The following is a 19,374-nucleotide window of genomic DNA, read 5'->3' as shown; positions in this document are numbered from 1 at the left end:
AAGGTCATGTGAACACATGTCTAATGCAGTAAGGAAAAAAACCACCACACCACCAAACCCTTCAGACCGAAAATTTGTATCTATGTCCTACAAATGTCATGTTAGCCCTTCAGACAAAAGTCTCAGCAGCGCATGCTGAGCTATTAAGTTCAAGGATGCAAAAGAGCTTTCACAAACAGCAAAAGAGACTAAGAGGATTTGGCTGTTTCAGCACACCTCACTAGTTCACACCGAACCTGACCATTCCGCTCCTATTAGTCACTCAGAACAATCACTCTTTTCCCAGCAGAGCTTACTCATTTGCAAGATAAAAGGAAGACATTTCTGCACATGCCCGTAATATTCTTCGCCACTGGGGGCAGCTTTACATAAGACTGCATTCGCCGAAACCAAAGCAACAGTCGGACGGAGCTTTCAGAATGACAGTATGCAGAAGTGAGCAGAGCTTGTTCATTGTACGGGCTTATTCTACCTTCTATGCTACAAAGCAGCTTCCTAGCCGGATCGGGTACTAAGTAACGGAACTGCTGTGCTATGGAATACAGATGTGTGAGTTCAGATAGCTAAATGGTGCTTGGAGGAATCTAACATGCTTTCCTATAAAGGGAAATTTTAAAAGCCAGGTTCCAAACTGTAAAGATGCAAAAACGTAATATCCATGAAGATCCTATTACCTAGGAAGACTTTGACATTTTGCTGCGAATGCTGTGTTGGGATTGATTTATTCTTGGAGTGTTCTGCATGGCTGGCAAAGAATAATGTTCCAAAATCGGTCCATCTCCCAAGGGGTCCAATTTTTCTTCCTGGGTGTCAGCGAGCCCTGACTCACTACAGTGCAGCTGACAGGGGCTGCCATGCTTGTGGCACACTAAGCAAAAAACAAAAGACCTAAGGACGACCTTTGAACAACACAAAGGATGGGTATGTTTTTCATGTTATTTTTTAAATATATAGTTCATAGCCACTGCATAGCCTGTGCTTTAGTTACTCCATAGACTTACCTTGATGTGATTTGTTATTACAGTTAAATTGCTTAGGGATTACACCTTTACCCAACTGTTTCTCAGTATTTATATAAAGGCATTCTTTAAAACAATCTGAGTAAATAAAACAATGTGGCAAGTAGTTGAGTCAAGCTAGGGATTTTTAAATGATTGTTGAAATAAAAGATTTTAGCATGATTGAAAGAAATGACTGATGTGTGGGGGGATAACTTTTCTAAGTTGTTTTTATTTCCAGGTTTCAATGTAATTAGGCTACTGAGCGGATCAGCTGTAGCTCTGGTAATAGCCCCTACTGTATTACTGACAATGCTTTCTTCTGCTGAACGAGGATGCCCTAAGGGCTGTAGGTGTGAAGGCAAAATGGTATATTGTGAATCTCAGAAATTGCAGGAGATTCCCTCAAGTATATCTGCTGGTTGTTTAGGTTTGTCCCTTCGATATAACAGCCTCCAAAAACTAAAATACAATCAATTTAAAGGTCTTAATCAACTCACCTGGCTCTATTTAGACCATAACCACATCAGCAATATTGACGAAAATGCTTTCAATGGAATACGCAGACTAAAAGAGTTGATCTTGAGTTCCAACAGAATCTCCTATTTTCTTAATAATACCTTCAGACCAGTGACAAATCTCCGGAATTTGGATCTGTCATACAATCAGCTGCAGTCTCTGGGATCTGAACAGTTCAGGGGCTTAAGGAAGCTGCTGAGTTTACATTTGCGGTCCAATTCCCTAAGAACCATCCCTGTTCGAATATTTCAAGATTGTAGGAACCTTGAACTGTTGGACCTGGGTTATAATCGCATCCGAAGTTTAGCAAGGAATGTCTTTGCAGGCATGATCAGACTGAAAGAGCTTCATCTGGAGCACAATCAATTTTCTAAGCTCAACCTGGCACTTTTTCCAAGGCTAGTCAGCCTTCAAAACCTTTATTTACAGTGGAATAAAATCAGTGTGATAGGACAAACTATGTCCTGGACCTGGAGCTCGTTACAAAGACTTGATTTATCTGGCAATGAAATAGAAGCTTTCAGTGGACCTAGTGTTTTTCAGTGTGTGCCCAATTTACAGCGCCTCAACCTGGATTCAAACAAGCTCACATTTATTGGTCAAGAAATTTTGGATTCTTGGATATCCCTCAATGACATCAGCCTTGCCGGGAATATATGGGAATGCAGCAGAAACATTTGCTCTCTGGTAAACTGGCTTAAAAGTTTTAAAGGGCTGAGGGAAAATACAATTATTTGTGCCAGCCCCAAAGAGCTGCAAGGGGTGAATGTTATTGATGCAGTGAAAAATTACAGCATCTGTAGCAAAAGTACCACGGAAAGGTTTGAATTAGCACGAGCTCTCCCAAAGCCAACGTTTAAACCAAAACTCACCAGGCCTAAACATGACAGCAAGCCCCCTCTGCCCCCAACTATTGGAGCCACTGAATCGAGCTCCGAACCCGAGCACGACACAGAACACATCTCCTTCCATAAAATCATAGCAGGCAGCGTGGCCCTTTTCTTGTCTGTGCTTGTGATCCTGCTGGTAATCTATGTGTCATGGAAGCGTTACCCAGCCAGTATGAAGCAGCTGCAGCAGCGCTCTCTCATGCGAAGGCACAGGAAAAAGAAAAGACAGTCACTGAAGCAAATGACTCCAAGCACACAGGAATTTTATGTAGATTACAAACCTACCAACACTGAAACCAGTGAGATGCTGCTGAATGGAACAGGACCCTGCACGTATAACAAATCAGGCTCCAGGGAATGTGAGGTATGAACCATTGTGATAAAAGAGCTTTTAAAAGCTGGGAAATAGTGGTGCTTTATTGAACTCTAGGGACTATAAAGGGAACGTTTTTCTCACTTTTCTGGCACAGCTCTTCCATGTCACTTTTTTGTACATTCATAATACTGGTCATTTTACTCTCATACATAATCAACTCATTGAAATTTAAATACCGCAATCAATGTGAAGCCTGAGCTCTGGTTTAATACAATACCTATTGTACAAACCCTCTACTGATTTCATTAAAGTCTCTCTTGTTTTTAAATAGAAAACTTCTTTCATAAGTAATCCACTGCACCTGCAGCAACTGTGACTCTGTTTAGGGAGAAAAATGACAACAATAAATAAATTTTTAAAAAAACACATCAAACTCACCTTTCCCCCTACCCCCCCAACCTAACCCCAGCCCCTGCTCTGAAACTCACTTTTTGAACTAAGAACAAACTAAGGATCGAGGTACTGTAGCATCACATAAATTCTGAGCTGTCTGGGGAGAGAGATGGTGCAGGAACAGCTGTGAAAGCATGCCTGGTTTCTCCCCAACACAAGATATAATAAAAAGCCAGCGGGGAGTTAAAGCACTGTCTTAGGACATGAGGTATCACACCAAAAGCAGAGCAGAGGGAAATCTAGGCATAATAAAAATTTTAAAATAAAAAAGTACAATGGGATTTAGTGTACTGCCTTATAATACAGTGTTTCTAGGGCTGATAACTATTAATTGAAACCTGTTTATGTGACTTCATACAAAAGGTGCCAGTGTTTATCCCTTACATCCAGTTGCCTTTCAGAAAGTAGTCAAAAGGCATTCATTAAATGAGAAGCAGAAATTCCTTATTGATGCAATTAGAGGAAATCAAATGTGCAGCAGCAAAAGCAAGACCACTTCCTGCACACATTTGTTTCAGCGCTCATTAGAAATTCTCTTTTCAAGACTGTCAAAGACATTAATGTAGCTGAGGAAACCATTAAATCTGTCATTTTCTTCTATTTCTTTTTATTTGCTGTGCTGAGCTTCTCAGGGTTCTGTGACGTGTTTTGCACACTGTCCCTCTAATAACTAAATAAAGCTTCATTACTTCAAAGCCAAACAGTTTACATTTTAGAAATACTACAACTGCAAAGAGCTTTCAGAGAAAACTGGTTACTCACTGATCTGAGAAAAGCGCATCCAAAAATCCTTAAAGAAATCTGACAAATTATTTTTCTCTCTTAGCAAAACCCTAATGACATTACAAGAATTCACAGATAACTAATTTTTAATGTGTAATCATTCATCAGTGGTTCTGGACAAAATACAGATTTGTAAGCCGGCGACTCCCTGCCCTCCCTTTCCCAAAGTCATGTATTGTTGTTGGTTGCAGAAGAATATAATACCCCCCTCTATGTTTCCAAATAAATCATACCTCCTATTCTGACTGTCGGGGGGGGGGAGGGTGGGGGGGTGGGAGGGGTGGAAGGGTGTCATTCTTGAAATAGTACAGCAGCAAGTCAGTAATTTAATGATCTCTATTTTGTGACTTGATTTGGCTTAGTAAACTGCACGACTTCAATCACTTGGGAGGGAATGTTTCTACAGAGCAGTTTCACTGCAGCAGATTAGAAAAAGCAAAACCTTAGCAGAATGTTCTCCTGAATTTTTACTGGAAAAAACCTAATCACAGCTAATCACCTTGAAATACGTTAGATACAATGAAAACAAAGCTAGAAAGCATGTCTTAAAAAGAACTAACACACTTGAAGAGATTTTGGTTTGTTTTGTTTATTTTCATATACTGAAAGCATTCTCGTTTTCAAGGACTGTAGTGAGGAAATATCCAAGACAAGAAACTTGAGACTATACTGAACGCTGCAACACTGAGACCCTGTTTTACTGAGTACAAAGAGGGTCCCACACAATTAATTAATAATGCAAGTGCTTGAGACGCTTCAGCAGCACTGAGCAGGCTGTGATTTTTAACCTGAGTTGTACCTTGAAAGTTGCCATTAAAAAGTCAATACACATTGAATTATCTTAGCTATTATGCGATTCAGTTTTCTACCAGAAGGTCTTGGTTATCTCTGTACAGAAGGATTAGAGTTTGCTGTAAACTTCATGTTAAGAACCATCTCTGTACTTCTACGGGCTTTAATGTCTGCAGTGGTGACTAATATTAGGCACAGCCAAAACAACAAAGATTTGGCCCAAAACATACATACGTTCATATATACATATACAAACAGGCACCTGTGTGTGTATATATATATATAAAAGAAATATAAGAAATTTTGCTGTTTAGTTTTGGGAATGCTAACTGCCATCAGAAAGCAATGTCATACTATTAATTAAGAAGTTTTAGAAGGTGTATTGAATATTTTCAAACAGCAAAAATTCTAAATGGAGTGTGATTGTCAATGAGTTGTATATAACTGAGTTTGACTTTACATGTTTCCTTTTATGTATCTTTAATGACTTGTTCTAACCATAACAATACTCAGAAAGAACCAATCCATAACCTTTTACAGAAAGGAATACCTGTAAAATAATCACTAGCTCCCTTTGAAAAAAATATTTAATGGTGGGCCTGAAAAATAAAGCAAGGCCAGTGTGTCATTAAGCACAGATGGATAACAAAAATAATAAGGAAAATCCAGCATGTCTATATTCAAGCACAGACATGCTCAGATCAACTAATTCATTTATTGCATGAAAAACTATAGATTCACTTTTCAGGAATTTCCAAACACATACCGAACACAGATGAACGTGTAATTGCTGCGATAGTCATTGATAATGAAACCATTGTGTGATTACACAAAATAAGATGCCCAGTGTAACTCTTTGAATCTTCTTGCACAGCCTGAGGCCTGTGAGCCGAGTTGTTAAACCCCCTCTAGACCCTATGGCTTAGAATATTTTAAACCAGCTTCACAGCATGTTAAAACACATTATAAAACCCATACTTTCACCTGTGTAAAGACCATATGAACTAAGCTAAACTTAGACCCACCACTGCCAAATTAAGCACTAGGGAAGTGACTTGGTTTGGGTGGCTAGGCCTCCAGAGTCACAAATTTGTAGGAAGTGACCAGGTCTTAGCTGAGCAACTTTCAGTCCCTGTGCAAGGCTGCCCCTTTCCAGAATAGAAATTAAGTTTTAAAGCCTCAAACATCCCAGAGAAGAAATTTCTCTTTTGCTTCTCTCCAGTTTGGGTAGCAGGTATCTAGAATTCCGATCCCAATTTGTCTTGGGTTTTGGATATTTTGGTGCCATGCTCCCACAAAACTGTTAAAACCTTGCTGGGGTGATGCCAAGGAATCCTCAGAGGATGTGCAACAGCTATGATACGATGGCTCTTACAAACCCCTAAGCCTTCATACGAGTGCTGTAGGCACCAACTTGAGGGAGGAGCTGTGATTCAGTGCCTCTGATAACCTGGCGATCCCTTAATGGATCTAATGCTGCCTACATATTCCAAGTTTAGGAGAGCAACAATGCATTTTGAAGGTTTTGGGGTTTGTTTTGTTTTTTCTAATGAACTTCTGGTTCCTTTTCCTGGGCCAAGTATGGTGTTCTGGGGCTACCGTTCGAAGACCAGGGCTTTTCAAGTCACAGACAACGTACAGTACTCTTCCATGCCTGTTTTCATTTCCTTTGGTTTTGCAGTCTACATTTATTTAAACAACGTGGAGATAAACGTTAGGTGGAATCACCAAACAAGACTGTTCCATTTGTAGTTGTAGCACCCCAAAAATCTTAAAAAGAAGTCACACTTCCTCTGCTAGCCACTGTATAAACACCTTCCAACAACCTCTTATATTAAATGTTTAGAAGGGACATTTGAGAAGACAGACAGAAGATGGCAAATGTAGATGACAGATTTAAGGCAACTTCCTGGCAACATGCCAGTTGAGTACTGGGAATATAATCCAGCCTCCTCACACCAAGATATCCTCCTAGCCAGTGGACTACTAGGCCTCTTAACTAAATGACCTAGCTCCTGGAATATTCAAGTGGTTTTTCAGAACAATAAACCACACAGAATGCAGATCTTTGGAAAAAGAAAATAACTAATGTACTAAGCAAATTCAAGGAGACTGATAATGTTCATTCACTGTGTTGAGATTACCTCCAGCGACTGCAGAGTAAGAGAATAATGAGAACAAGTAGCTTGAGTATAACGAATGCAAGCTTCTCTACTGGCTGGTATGTTTTCATTACTCACTATCTGCACTTACACAGCCATCACAGCTTAAGGTTTGGCAATGCTCTTTTTTTATTATTATTATGAAATAGTGAACCTTGATATAAAATTCAATTGCAAAATGAACATAAATGTACAATATTACTGCAAACACAATTAGAAATTTTCAGTTGGCTGTGAGCTAATGGTCTTTGCTGTCAGCCACTCAACTCTAGATAAATATTCCCTTAGATGAATTTCTGTGGAACAATAGTGACATCCAGTGGGTAGTTAGCTTAATCACAGGTATCTACCGTCTATATCAATTCACATACAGATGTGTTTGCCTTTTTACTTTGCATTCTTCTGTATCATATATTAGCATCAAATCCTTTCAGCATACTAAGTATTCAACTGTATTTTAACTTCATTTCTGTGTATAGGAGTCATAACCTGAATGTAGTGAACAAGTAGAGAAAAGAAGAGTAGATGAATGCTAGCAAGAAATGGTCTATCCAGTGTGTAAGTCACTACTGTCAGTAAAAGGCAAGAAGCATATAAGTAAACTAGGATAGGAGCTGTAACAGATTTGTGGCCACTGATTTAGAACTTAAAAAACACCACAAAGTGACTTTAAGACATTCTAAAATAAACTCAGACTACAAGCAACTAAGTCAACTGCCTAAGAGCAAATTAAAAAATTAAATTTTTTGGAGTTTGTTTTTACAATAATGAGATATTATTAGACATCAAAAGGAGGGGCACTCACCACCTGAGAATGAGTTAAACTAACAGCTTCATCTCGAAAACACACAATGTACAAAAGGGACAGGAAGCAAATGATGAAAGACCAAATTCACAAGCAATAATAAAGCCAAACAATGGGAAACTCACCAGTGACAGGAATATGAAGCATATTTCCTTGGGCAGAGGTTGCTTCTAGTATGTTCTGCAGTAACTACTTTAGGCCTCAGAGTAACTCTATGCCAATGTTACTGGCAGTAATTTTAAACCACAGTGAATGACATAAGCCAATGAAATCAGGATTATAGCTCTGTTGATTACAGATTTCATTTCCCTTAAGATGCACAAGAACTCACTTCACTCCACATTGAATGAAATGCAGTAGTATTTCTAACTTTTAATGTACTTAGGTGTGTTTAGAGGTCACCTACCACTGCACAACATGTAGCCTTGATTTTTATTCCTAGCTAGGTTTTCTAGAATGGGTACTACCACACTGGTACAGTATAGGATTTTGATGTGATCCTCAGGGTTATAGCCAAACTATTTCTTGGCATAACACTGAATGGAACACAGTAGGGTGCAAAAGTAGTAAAAAGTGACTATGTTCAACAGCTATAAACAGATCGCTAAAGAGGTTGTAAAGTAATAAAAGGGGTTTATTCAAGACACTCTGGGATGGCTAGCTGTGAGTTGATGTCCAACATTTTACCTACGAGAGAAACTGCAAGTCTCATTTAGAATGAGCACAAACATCGTAAAAGCAATAATGAAAAAAGATTTGCAAGTAGTAAGTAGTACCTTTTGTTTGACCAACCCATCATAGAAATCAGATCTCCCTACAACTCCTGTCTCGCTTGATTGTTAGGCTATCATGACCATAGCATTAGCATTCTAATGTAAGAATGAGCACTGTTTACTGAGAAGGGACAAAAGGGCAGTTCATCTCTATTTATTTTCCTTTCTGAATAGCTTAAGGAAAATTACTGAAGTTATTACAGGAAAAATTTTATATTAATGTGAAAAATGACAAGTTTAAGATTATTCATTACTGAAATCAACCAAACTCTTTCATAAAACAAAATATTTCATTCTTTGTTTCTCACAAAATCTTCCACTTGCCAAGAAGAAACTGAATGACTGGAGATGTAATCTTGAAAAAGAGTTCATCAAAAACATGTCTTCTGAACCACTAAAACCATTCCCTTCCTATGTTCCTGTGTGACTAATACATTGACTATGTGTCACAGCTTATGCTCTCGACTGAATGTTAAATTTCTATTACTTCAACATTAGCAGTGGCGTTGAGATCATGTAGGACTCCGTAATTACAGTTCAACCTTGCAAATTCTCAGAGTGTTTTGTGGCAGCACAGCCAGACTCTATTAATACATCATAAGGACATACAAAATAAAACATCCTAATTACTCACCTACTTACACTCCAAACAAGGATCTAAATGCATTACAAGGTTTACTGCTTCACTACACCATTGAGAAAATCACCTGCCCAGTTCTGTGTGCAAATCCTTTACTTCTTCAAACTAAAGAAAACAACAACACTTACCTAGCTAGGTCTCCCAGGAACCTAACTGCTTAGTGCTGAAATAAAAAAAAACCTAAACACGCTGATATTGGCAGCAGCCTGAAGAAGTTGTCATCATATACTTAGACTTTATTAGTTATTCTCACTAGAAGTCCAGCCGTACCTCCTACACTTGTCATGTATTATACCTGCACTATATCCCATAGTGTATATTATAGTATATTAATACTAACTATATGAAAACTTTGCATTTTTATGGGCACTTCTGTTCACGTGCATAATTAGAGAGATGGAAAACAGAAGAGACTCAAGAAAAGGACTGCATATGGCTTACAGTCCTAGTAAAAAGTTAAGGAAGATCACTCAACTTTTCGAGAAGTTAAACAACTGGTTTTAAAAGGGAGAAAATCACATTCAAAAGCAAAACTGTAATGTTAAGTAAATGTTTGTGCATTTCTTAGAAGTTTTTAAAGCATCTGGTTTTTTAAAAATTGCTACTCTGGTTCTGGGCATCTTTAAACATCAAACAAATTCTCTAACTTTTATTTCACACATAACTTCATGAGAGGGAGAAAATACCTTCTTACAAGACACCTTTTTATGAATCTGAGGGACTGAGCTGATATAGGAATAATCAAAATATATTCCATCTTGCTATTTTCTTGTTTCTTGTATCATTATATTCAACACCACTAGGGATGATGTGATACTGCTAACACGTACATTACTCTAGTTGAGTATATTCTCCTGGCATTTATTTTGTGCTTCATGTCTAATTTGTTGTTGGGTCTTACATGTGCCCTTTATGGTCAGGAACAACCTACTGAATGTTTGAATACCAGTTCTTTAACTAGTGTCTATAATAATGGATGCTGTAGAAGTCACGGTTTTGATTTTAAATCAGGCACTTATATTTTCCACTTCCTTAAAGGCTGCAAGACTCACAAATCAACTTCAATATAATGTAATGAGATTACCATCCCCTTCCTGGTTCAGCTGTAACTCAGGGAAGAAAAAGTGCTCAAAATGTTCAAAAGTACAAAACAAGACCTCCAGTGGAAGCTGGGCATCCTAACTGCCTTTGTAATTCTTCCCTTCACTGCCCTCAAGATTAAAAGTAGCTGTAGATGAAGGAAATGTTGAGGCTGAACATGTGGGGTTTTTTGCTAGAGTGTAGATAATAAGCAATAATAATACATTAGTCATACAATCTCTGAGCCACTGAAAATACAACCATCATAAACAGAGTCGTTATTCCAAAATATACGCTTTATAATGCATATTCTAGCATACACGTTATTTCTTGTTTGCTTCGCCTTTTTTTGTTGTTGTTTTGGGGTTTTTTTTGTTTGTTTTGTTTTGGGTTTTTTTTGTTTTTTTTAAACACACATTATGCAGAAGCTCTATTTGGCTTGTGGCAAGTTGTGCAAAAGCTGCAGACACTAAAAGTTTAAAAAAGGGAATACAGTTTACAAAACTGGAGTCAAACAGAAAAACACTTTAGACTTCATCTTAATTGGTGTTTTGTTACTAATTTTTAAGTTTTCTATAGATTGTCCTGTTTATTTTAAAACAGACTATAGGAAAGATTTTCAAAGCTGCAAATGGGCATTTAAACACCCCGATCCCATCCACTTCTTTCAGGAGTTGAGCACTCAAGCTTTGTGACAGATCATTATCTCCTCTCCCCTTCTCCCCAGAATTTGAAATTTGAACAAGACTGTACGGCCTATGACGTGCTCTAACCAGCTTTATGAAGCTACTCTAAAAAACTACCTTCCTGGAGACTTTGGCAAATTTTCTTGAACATGAAAGCAAGCAGTTGTACCTCAATGATATGCAGATGGTGGCAGACGTATCTTACTAACATTGGGCAGGATGCATATTGAAAAAGGGGACACACTGGGAAAAGGCCTTCTGACCCACTACCACAGGGACTGCCACTGATTCCTGGCACACAGTTCAAATTAACTGACCTCAGAAAATTAGTTACCTGTTTAAAAACAGCTACAGATTCTGGAGTCTGGTTTTTAACCGGATGACTTTATTCCCCACATTTCTCACTAATAACAATCATAGCGATTTTATACAAAAATATTTAGCCAAAGTTTGAGAAAAGGATCATCTTTTCCTCTTAAAAAACGAATAACATCAAATAATCATTCCAGAACATCAGAGTTTTGTTAGCAGTGCACTATTACTTGTAATATAACACTTTCATATCACAGTATTAGCCTTCCAGCCATCTATAATATGAGTCATATCCTCAGAACAGTGCAGGCTTCATACCAGCCAGCTTCTCCCAAATCACACTGTACTATCCAGAATATATAAGCATTGTATATATTAGCAAATTCCAATTCAAAAATGAATTTCACGTAACGTTAGACCTGTGACTCACAGTGCAATACACTTATCATCCACCTTCAAACAAAGGATCACAACAGACAGGGATAGAAACCTTTCAGTGGGAACTTTTCCTAAGGCTAACTGTACCTATCATGAACAGCCTCTGTACTTTTGGGACTAAATGTTTATTTTTCCCTACTTTCATTTATCCTTAACAACAGTTTCCAGGCTACACTGCTGATACAAAATGTGGGCCTGCAGCAAAAACTAGCAGTATTATTACATGAGCTCAGAAGCTCCAATTACTGGCCAGTAAGTTGTCCTTTGTTAAAGAACAGCTTTACTTCAAACATTCGTGATGCCAGACAGCATATTTCTATTAATCCCTAGTGACGCTCGCAACACAAAAATAATTTTTCCTTTTTCTTAGTGAATAAGTCACAATCACAGAGAATATGGGGGAAAAAATTCTAACATTCTAAATCAGAATCCTATATATCAAATCCTTATACATTCGCCATTTTGCATAAGTGGCTTCCTGTTTTTAAAATACGTATGCCAATAGGAAACTGTTGCCACAGGGGAAGCAACACACTTTGTGGACAGTCTGCACAGACTTGCCAAGAACACAGTTCTTTTCAATGAGAGCTTGAACTTCTATCCAGTGTTTATTTCACAGCTTAAGGAAGCCTGCAGTACACAGCTATGGCGTCTCAGGGGCATTTAGGGGAAGAAGTCACTGCGAGTGGTATGGTTGCCCTTAGTTTGCATGTACTGAAGTCCAGCAGTATTCATGGAGGTTTTTTTTTTAATGAAAGCTTAGTAAAGCACAGTAATTTAAACAATTATGCACAATTCCTTAATATCCAAAGGATACAGGTTTGTCTGTAGCCATAGCATACAATAGTAAGTTCTGACATGTAAGAAATATCTGGAAGCTGTACAAAACCATTTGAAATCATAACATAATAGATTGCGTTCTCAAATCCAAAAGCATGCTGTATTTGGACTGTAACAGTATCCTAAACTGAAAACACCTCTATAGTAATAATAATAAAATGCCTTTTTTTTCCCAAAGCCACAGAACTACTGATATGTATGCTTTGGCTTCATGTATAAACTGACATGGCAAATTCTAAATTTATCAAAGCCAATTTCTTTTAAAGCCTCATCACACTAATTACATCCATCAAGTGTGTAAAATACATTTTGTCAGCTAAGAACAGAGGACTTCAATTAAATATAAATCCTTATTCAGCACTCTAAGCTGTTAATGGCTCAAACTCATTAATGAGATGATGAAAAGAAAATGCTCCTACATGTAGACTCGGTATTGAGAATGTATTACAAGTACTCATTATTTCCACCCAGTTCATATACTTAAGAAAGTGTCCTATATTTACGTCAACACACCAATATCAACAGAAAAAGGATACCAAAATAATCTTGTTTCTTTGTGAATGTGTGTGGGTACATATTTGGGCCTTGACAGCCATTTCCAAGAGAGATGGCCTCTTCCCTACCCTCGAGGGCTCCCAGAATAGCCGGTGTGACACACTAACCAGCTGTAATCAGCTGTCAATTCAAACTTCGAGACTCCTTCTGTGCAGAGCTTGCTAGAGCTATTTGGTAACTTTTTTGCACAGTCCCAACAGCTCATTTGAAAAAGTATTCCATGTTCCCAAGCCCTTCCTCAGCCAACAAGCAGCACAGCTATCCAAAACTGATAACAAAGTTCACCTGGCAGGCACCAAAATTCTGCCTCAGAATCAAAATAGAAGAGTCAGTCTGTTACACTGTATGGGCAATAAGGCCGTAAGTAAGGTAGAGGAAATTGTCAAAATGGTATTTTTTAGGCTAACTGCCCAGCATTTTGATTTTTCAAATAAATAATATGAATACTAGTGGCAGACTGCACAGCATGCCTGGGCTTACAAATTTTTGTGATGACTTTGGATAGATCCTATATTTTAATTATTTCAGAAGAGCATTGGAAAGAGGTTTACAGAGCTACTGGTGAACTACTACAGCGGGATGGGGGAGACACGAGGGTCAGAGGGAGATATCCCTGTTCTCAGAAACTTGCAAATTTAATTTCAGTTTAGCAGCATCAGGATTCATGAATTTTTATCCTTGTTGTAGATTGCAGGATTTTCTGTATGTGCCTATAACCTTAAGGGAGGTTATTACGGGGATTTCCCAATTGCAAAACTTCCCTAGATCAGGCTTACTTCTCATTGAAAGGAAAAGAATCATTATTTCTATTTCTTTTTCAGATTTCTCTCTCCCACTCCCCTCCCCTTCTTTCCTCTAGTCTGAGCTCCTCTTCTCTTTTGATTATCTACTTCCCAGAAATAAAAAGAGAATCCAAGGGCTACATACAAGTGTACCAGATGCCCTTGAATTTCTACCAAGTCTACCAAGCTCTGCCCCTGCAAAGCCTTGTTTACAAACAACCTCAGCTCCAACAGCAAGCAAGATTTCTGCAGCAAAGAAGCATTAGAGACATTTGCACAACAGTTTTAAATTAATTCCCCAGTATAGAAGACTCATTGATCAAATAACAAGTAAAATGAGATACAGTGAGGTGATTTATGCTCAAATACTACGCAAAAAAAAAAAAGCTATTTTGAATACTTGTACCTTCTGCAGGAACCCTATATCCTATACATTTTAAGTGAAAAAGAACATAATGTTCAAAAGTTCTTCTGCATAAAAAACCAAAAGTTGTCTCAAATTCTAGGCCTTACCATAACAGCATGCTGATTAGTTTCAAAGAATTGTATTTTTTGTATCAATGCTTTATTGGGGCACTATATGGATATGACAGACAGGACATATCCCTACACTGCGAAAAGGAAGCAGATTTGCCTAAGGTTAATTCCACAACAGCTTAATTATTTATTAAATCTCTCCCAAATGCATTTTTTAATGTACTTAAAAAGGCCTTAGCAAATAGAAGTTCTCTGTTTATCGATAGGATAGTTTTCAAGGCTGACAGCTATGCTGCAGTATATAGACAACATTCCTTCAGCTGATCTGGTTAATTAAAATGCATGGTTATAACAGGCTCTCTTAGAACTGCTGCTGAATAACCCATGATCCCCTTTTTTCTCAGTACCACAGAACACTTCGCATCTATTTAATAGGGCTGTTTCAGGATTTAATCAAAGATTTCCAATCTACACTGTGGAACAAGGAGTCTCTCCCTTTTTAAAAGGTTTCAAATAAAACACTCATTTTCATAGAGATCCCTTCTAAATATCTGTAGCCTGTGCCCCTTACCTGCGCCTTCATTCAGTTTAATGCTTGTTTTATACAATTTAATACTCCCTCTTCCACTTCTCTGCATCCCGAACAAAAAGAAAAAAAATAAACAACACTACTGCATGTTTTTTCCGGCATAATAATCTGTGAGTCCAATTCTGTTGAATGAATTCAGGAGAATTAACAGCTTTGAAGGGGGAGGGTAACTGGGAGAGCTGCAAAAGCTGATAGAAAACCTGTGCCAGGCAGAGAATGGAGCAGGACAGAAAGTGGAAATCCACCTGCTATGTAGCATTCGCTAGCACACTGCAGTGGTGCTGCATGCTAATGAAAGTAAGAGAAAGAAGGGGATTTGCAAAGGAATATTAACTTTGAAGATGTATAGGCATTAAACTGTTTGGAAAACAGCCAGGAATAAAAGAATGCCTCAAACTCAACCACTCAAAACTAGTGGACACTTGAAAACGCAGCCCCTCCCTATTTCTGTTTATACATAGTAAAAATCACTGCGATAATTAAAAGGTCCATTTAGTCAATAATGGTAAAACGTGGATATCTGAAAATGATACATCTTCAGTTCAATTTCAGTTCTGACTGTATCTGACTCAGTTCCTTCACATGTTGGACCAGTTGGTCGTTCACCCAGAGCTAATGCGGATCATTTGAGACAGCAGTCTAAAATGATCCTCTAATTCAAACCTCTAACTCAAGACCTCTAGTCAAATACCTTGACTGGCTTGGCTTATGTATCTCTTCTGAGGGGTACTGGAAACCTTCAGTAAGTTGATGCACTTCTGTATCCTTTGGAGAAAGATTACATATTAGGTCTCACCTACTTTACATTCGGCTGCCCAATGAGCCTACCAAAATTGAAAAGAAGCTGTCCTCTAAGCTATATATTTTCCTTTCCAGTGGGCGAATTGAAGTAGATCTCTACGGTGCAGCCAGCAAAAGGGCCCCTTTTTGGCAAAACCATACTGAATGGGTGTTTAGGGCTGTTCAATTACCTTTGCAAATACTTTTACATTCTTTTTATGCCACTGAAGCAACACAGATCTCTTCTACTGGTTTAATTCTGTTTAAGCTTTTTAACAGACAAAACAGTGCACTTCCCAGGCTCTTCAAGACTAGCGTTAGCTTTCTCAGGTTAACTGGCAGCTCAGGTGTTTCATTTTTTAGATTATTTTTTAGGAAGTGCTGTTTTGCTTGACAGTCGTAACACTGACTGTAAGAACAATATATAACACCAATAGCTTTATGCTTTCCTATTCTATTAACGTTCCAGAAATCAAAGCTTGCAGAGGCTGTGGGAAAGAAGCCAGGGACCATTAACCTTCGCTTTATTTTAAGATTTTATAATTTCAGGAGTTTAATTTCAGGCTTGCCGCCTTCAGGCTGCAGAGTTGAGACTGAAGTAAAATACAGCAAAGAAACAAACATATGGCACAAGTTAAAAAAGCTCTTTTTTGAAATCCCTGGTCATCTCCCCCAGCCCTAATGCAAATTTTATTTCAAGGCACTTCAGATATTTTTCCCTACTTGGAGTAGATGTGAGAGTTTTGATTTCAGACAGATGAGGGAGAGATATTTTGAAATCTCTAAGGTCTCTCTTCCCAAGTAACAAGTGATAGGACAAGAGGAAATGGCCTCAAGTTGCACCAGGGGAGGTCCAGAAAACCTTTATTATGGCTTTATTAGGAAAAATTTCTCCACCAAAAGGGTTGTCAGGGATTGGAACAGGCTACCCAAGGAAGGGGTTGATTCACTCTCCCTGGGGGTATTTAAAAGATGCGTAGGTGTGGTGCTTAGGGACATGGTTTAGTGGTGGACTTGGCAGTGCTGGGTTAACAACTGGACTCAATCTTCCAACCTAAACAATTCTATGATTCTGTAGTAGTCCTGTGAAATTTCCACTAACTTTGCACCACAAACACTATCTTCTTTTGTAACAAAGTGCTTCCTAGTTTGCTAGTGGCCAGGTCAGTGTGTCCCCAGACCACCCTCCCCTCCCCTGCCCCCCAAAGAGTCATGCTGAGTAGGCAAACACCTGACTAACTTTCAAACCCTGAATTTCTATACAGTGGACTGGATGGATCAGGGCTGGAGGAATGGCTAGGACAGCATACTCATCTCTCCATTTTTGCCATCCATATGAATACAGCAGCAAACTCTACTGCTATTAAAAAGCAGGAAATCACTCTTGTACCTGCATTCTCTCCTTTTGTTTGACTTGGGTTGGTCCACTGGAGCTCAAGACAAGTTAAGAGTTTTCCAAAGGACAAGTGTTCCACAAAACTCGAAGACAGAACTGATTAAGAATGCACTGGCACATGGACTTTGTGGGTATGGTTACCATAAAGCCACAAGGGTGTTTCAGAAAGTTTACCCTTCATAACTAATTCATACAAAGTGTTCCAAAAGGTTAGCTGAATTTTACAGAAGACTGTCATATGCTGCAGTTTGTAAATCAGTAGTATGAAAGTAGGACAGTGGTATCACGCTGACAAGAGGCCTTAGCATTTAGCAATTTCCTCACTAAATAAGCATGACTTGCTCTGGCTGCAACAAATCCACTCTTCTCAGTATCAGCTTTTCAGCACAGCCATTGAGAGAGGGAAGGAGACAGGGAAGAGCCTAACATGCCACCTTCCCTTCTCAACACAACACACAGCAATTGAAGTGTGTCCTTTACATATCATCTATACAATTTTGTACAGCACAAGGACCAGGCTGGAGAAGCTGAAACATTACGATACTGTTGTTGAGGGATAGACCCAGAAACCATGAATGGCCTATACTTTACATAGATCTCCACAGACGTGCATTACACTAAGGCAACACGTAATGTTATTCCTGTTGAAATTACAGTCCCTTATTAAATGCACAGAATTATTTAGTCTAAGATTTAGAAAATTCATGATGACTGTACAAGGTGCGAGAGAAGCCAGCACTACAGAGAAAGGATGATTTCATCATAAACAGTGCTTTTTGCATTCTACTTTTCAAAGGCTTGATTGATTAAATAATATTCATTAGCTTCTATTATACATAAAAGCCCTAGAGAAAAGGGCAAGCAGGCCAATCTATTCAGTGGAAAGGAAGACGGCACCCATTGATTCTTCACGCCTCCCAGAAATTAGGTTCAGGGGGTTCAGGCCATCTTGACCAGTAGGTGAGAAACACCTGATAATACCCTTTATGTCATGTCCCAAATCCTCCTCATGGTGAAGAACCTACAGCCACCACACACTCTAAAAAGGGTTGGGTTTTTTTGTTCGAGTTTTACAGGCTGATACCTTTCAGTAATGGATTCTGTAAATCTTTTATATCACTGTCTTTCCTGTCATTAATACTCCAGGTGGAGGCAATGTTCTGACACACTGCAGTGTGCTGCTGCAGGGGAGTCAGGCTACTGCCCATCAGCCCCCAATTCCTCCCAAACCAAAGCAGGCCACAAAACACCACATTATTTTCACTTTTCCAGGCCAAGTCAGTCCCCCAGTGAGCCCAGTATCTGTTGTGATGCTTGTCTGCTCACCTTCACAGTTGCTTGTTTTGGGAAGGCAGTAGATAAGGACATGAAGACAAAGATTTCCTCTAAATTATACCCTCAACAAGAACAAAGTAAAACAGAACTACATCTCTTGTTTTCTTTGCTTGCTGAATGAAGAAATAAAACTCATCAATCTGGCAAGTAATTATTCTTCTCAGAGTTTTATAAATATAAGAAAACGCACTTAATTTTCCAGGAATTTCTAACTGCAAATAAACAGTTCATCAAGTCAGGTATCTATTAATCAATAAATTAAAGATCATAACATTCCTCCCCAACTGCTTCATAATAGAATTAATTAGTGGTAATTAGAAATAAATGTCACTCCTTAAAGTAATCTTAACAACAAAAATATTGAAGCACCTTTCATTAGAGAGCCTTGAAACACTTTACAAGACATCATTAATGCCATTTTTACAGAAAGGACACCTGATCTTGTTTACTTAAAGACCGTGGCAGCATTAGGAGCAGATGCTCAGCCTCCCACCACCAGTCCCCAGCTCTGACCATCAGATCTGTCTGACAGCCTACTCCACACAACTCAGAGCAACTTTGTATAATCGAGCCAGAGTGGGTTCCCATTTCTGGTCATACCTTAAAACTAGTATTCAAATAAATTTGTACATTAACAGTACTTGGGAAAAGGGCTACTCCTCACTGCATTTTAAGAACTTTTTCAAACAGCGACCTCTTTGTGAGATGGGTGGGAAGAACACCCATCGCACACGGTGATGGGTGCCTCACAACCATCAGAGCAACCCTATAGGTTTTTCCCAAAGTTAGGTATGCTGTAATTCACAGACGTGCCAAACAGCTTTAAATGTGCAAGGGAGCCTGGCTCTCCTGAACTGTGTAGCTCATAGCTGCAGTTCAGAAAACCCTAGCGGGAATTGCCTTCACCCCAACATACGTCTTCATCTTAGCTACTGTCTAGCCCCTATTTCAGCAGCAGTGCTGATCACGTTTT

The 19,374-nt window shown here is 38.7% G+C and overlaps 2 protein-coding genes across 11 annotated transcripts in view; one reads left to right on the top strand and one right to left on the bottom strand.

The window, feature by feature from the left end:
- Positions 1–19,374, bottom strand: part of CTNNA3 (catenin alpha 3) — a 562,887-nt gene that overhangs the window by 292,440 nt on the left and 251,073 nt on the right. The window lies entirely within an intron of this gene.
- The window catches only part of LRRTM3 (leucine rich repeat transmembrane neuronal 3), an 89,477-nt gene continuing 70,515 nt past the window's right edge, over positions 413–19,374 (top strand). The window contains exons 1-2 of one of the 2 annotated variants that reach the window (XM_075109804.1): positions 413–921; positions 1,240–2,771. In XM_075109804.1, coding sequence (XP_074965905.1) covers positions 918–921; positions 1,240–2,771 — 1,536 coding nt within the window. In that variant the 5' untranslated portion in view covers positions 413–917. Of the gene's footprint in view, positions 2,772–19,374 lie in introns of both variants that reach the window. The other variant, XM_075109803.1, reaches the window with a different exon arrangement.

This window comes from Phalacrocorax aristotelis, chromosome 14 (genome assembly GCF_949628215.1).
Source record: "Phalacrocorax aristotelis chromosome 14, bGulAri2.1, whole genome shotgun sequence".
Lineage (NCBI taxonomy): Eukaryota > Metazoa > Chordata > Aves > Suliformes > Phalacrocoracidae > Phalacrocorax > Phalacrocorax aristotelis.
This window is presented reverse-complemented; position numbering and strand designations above follow the sequence as displayed.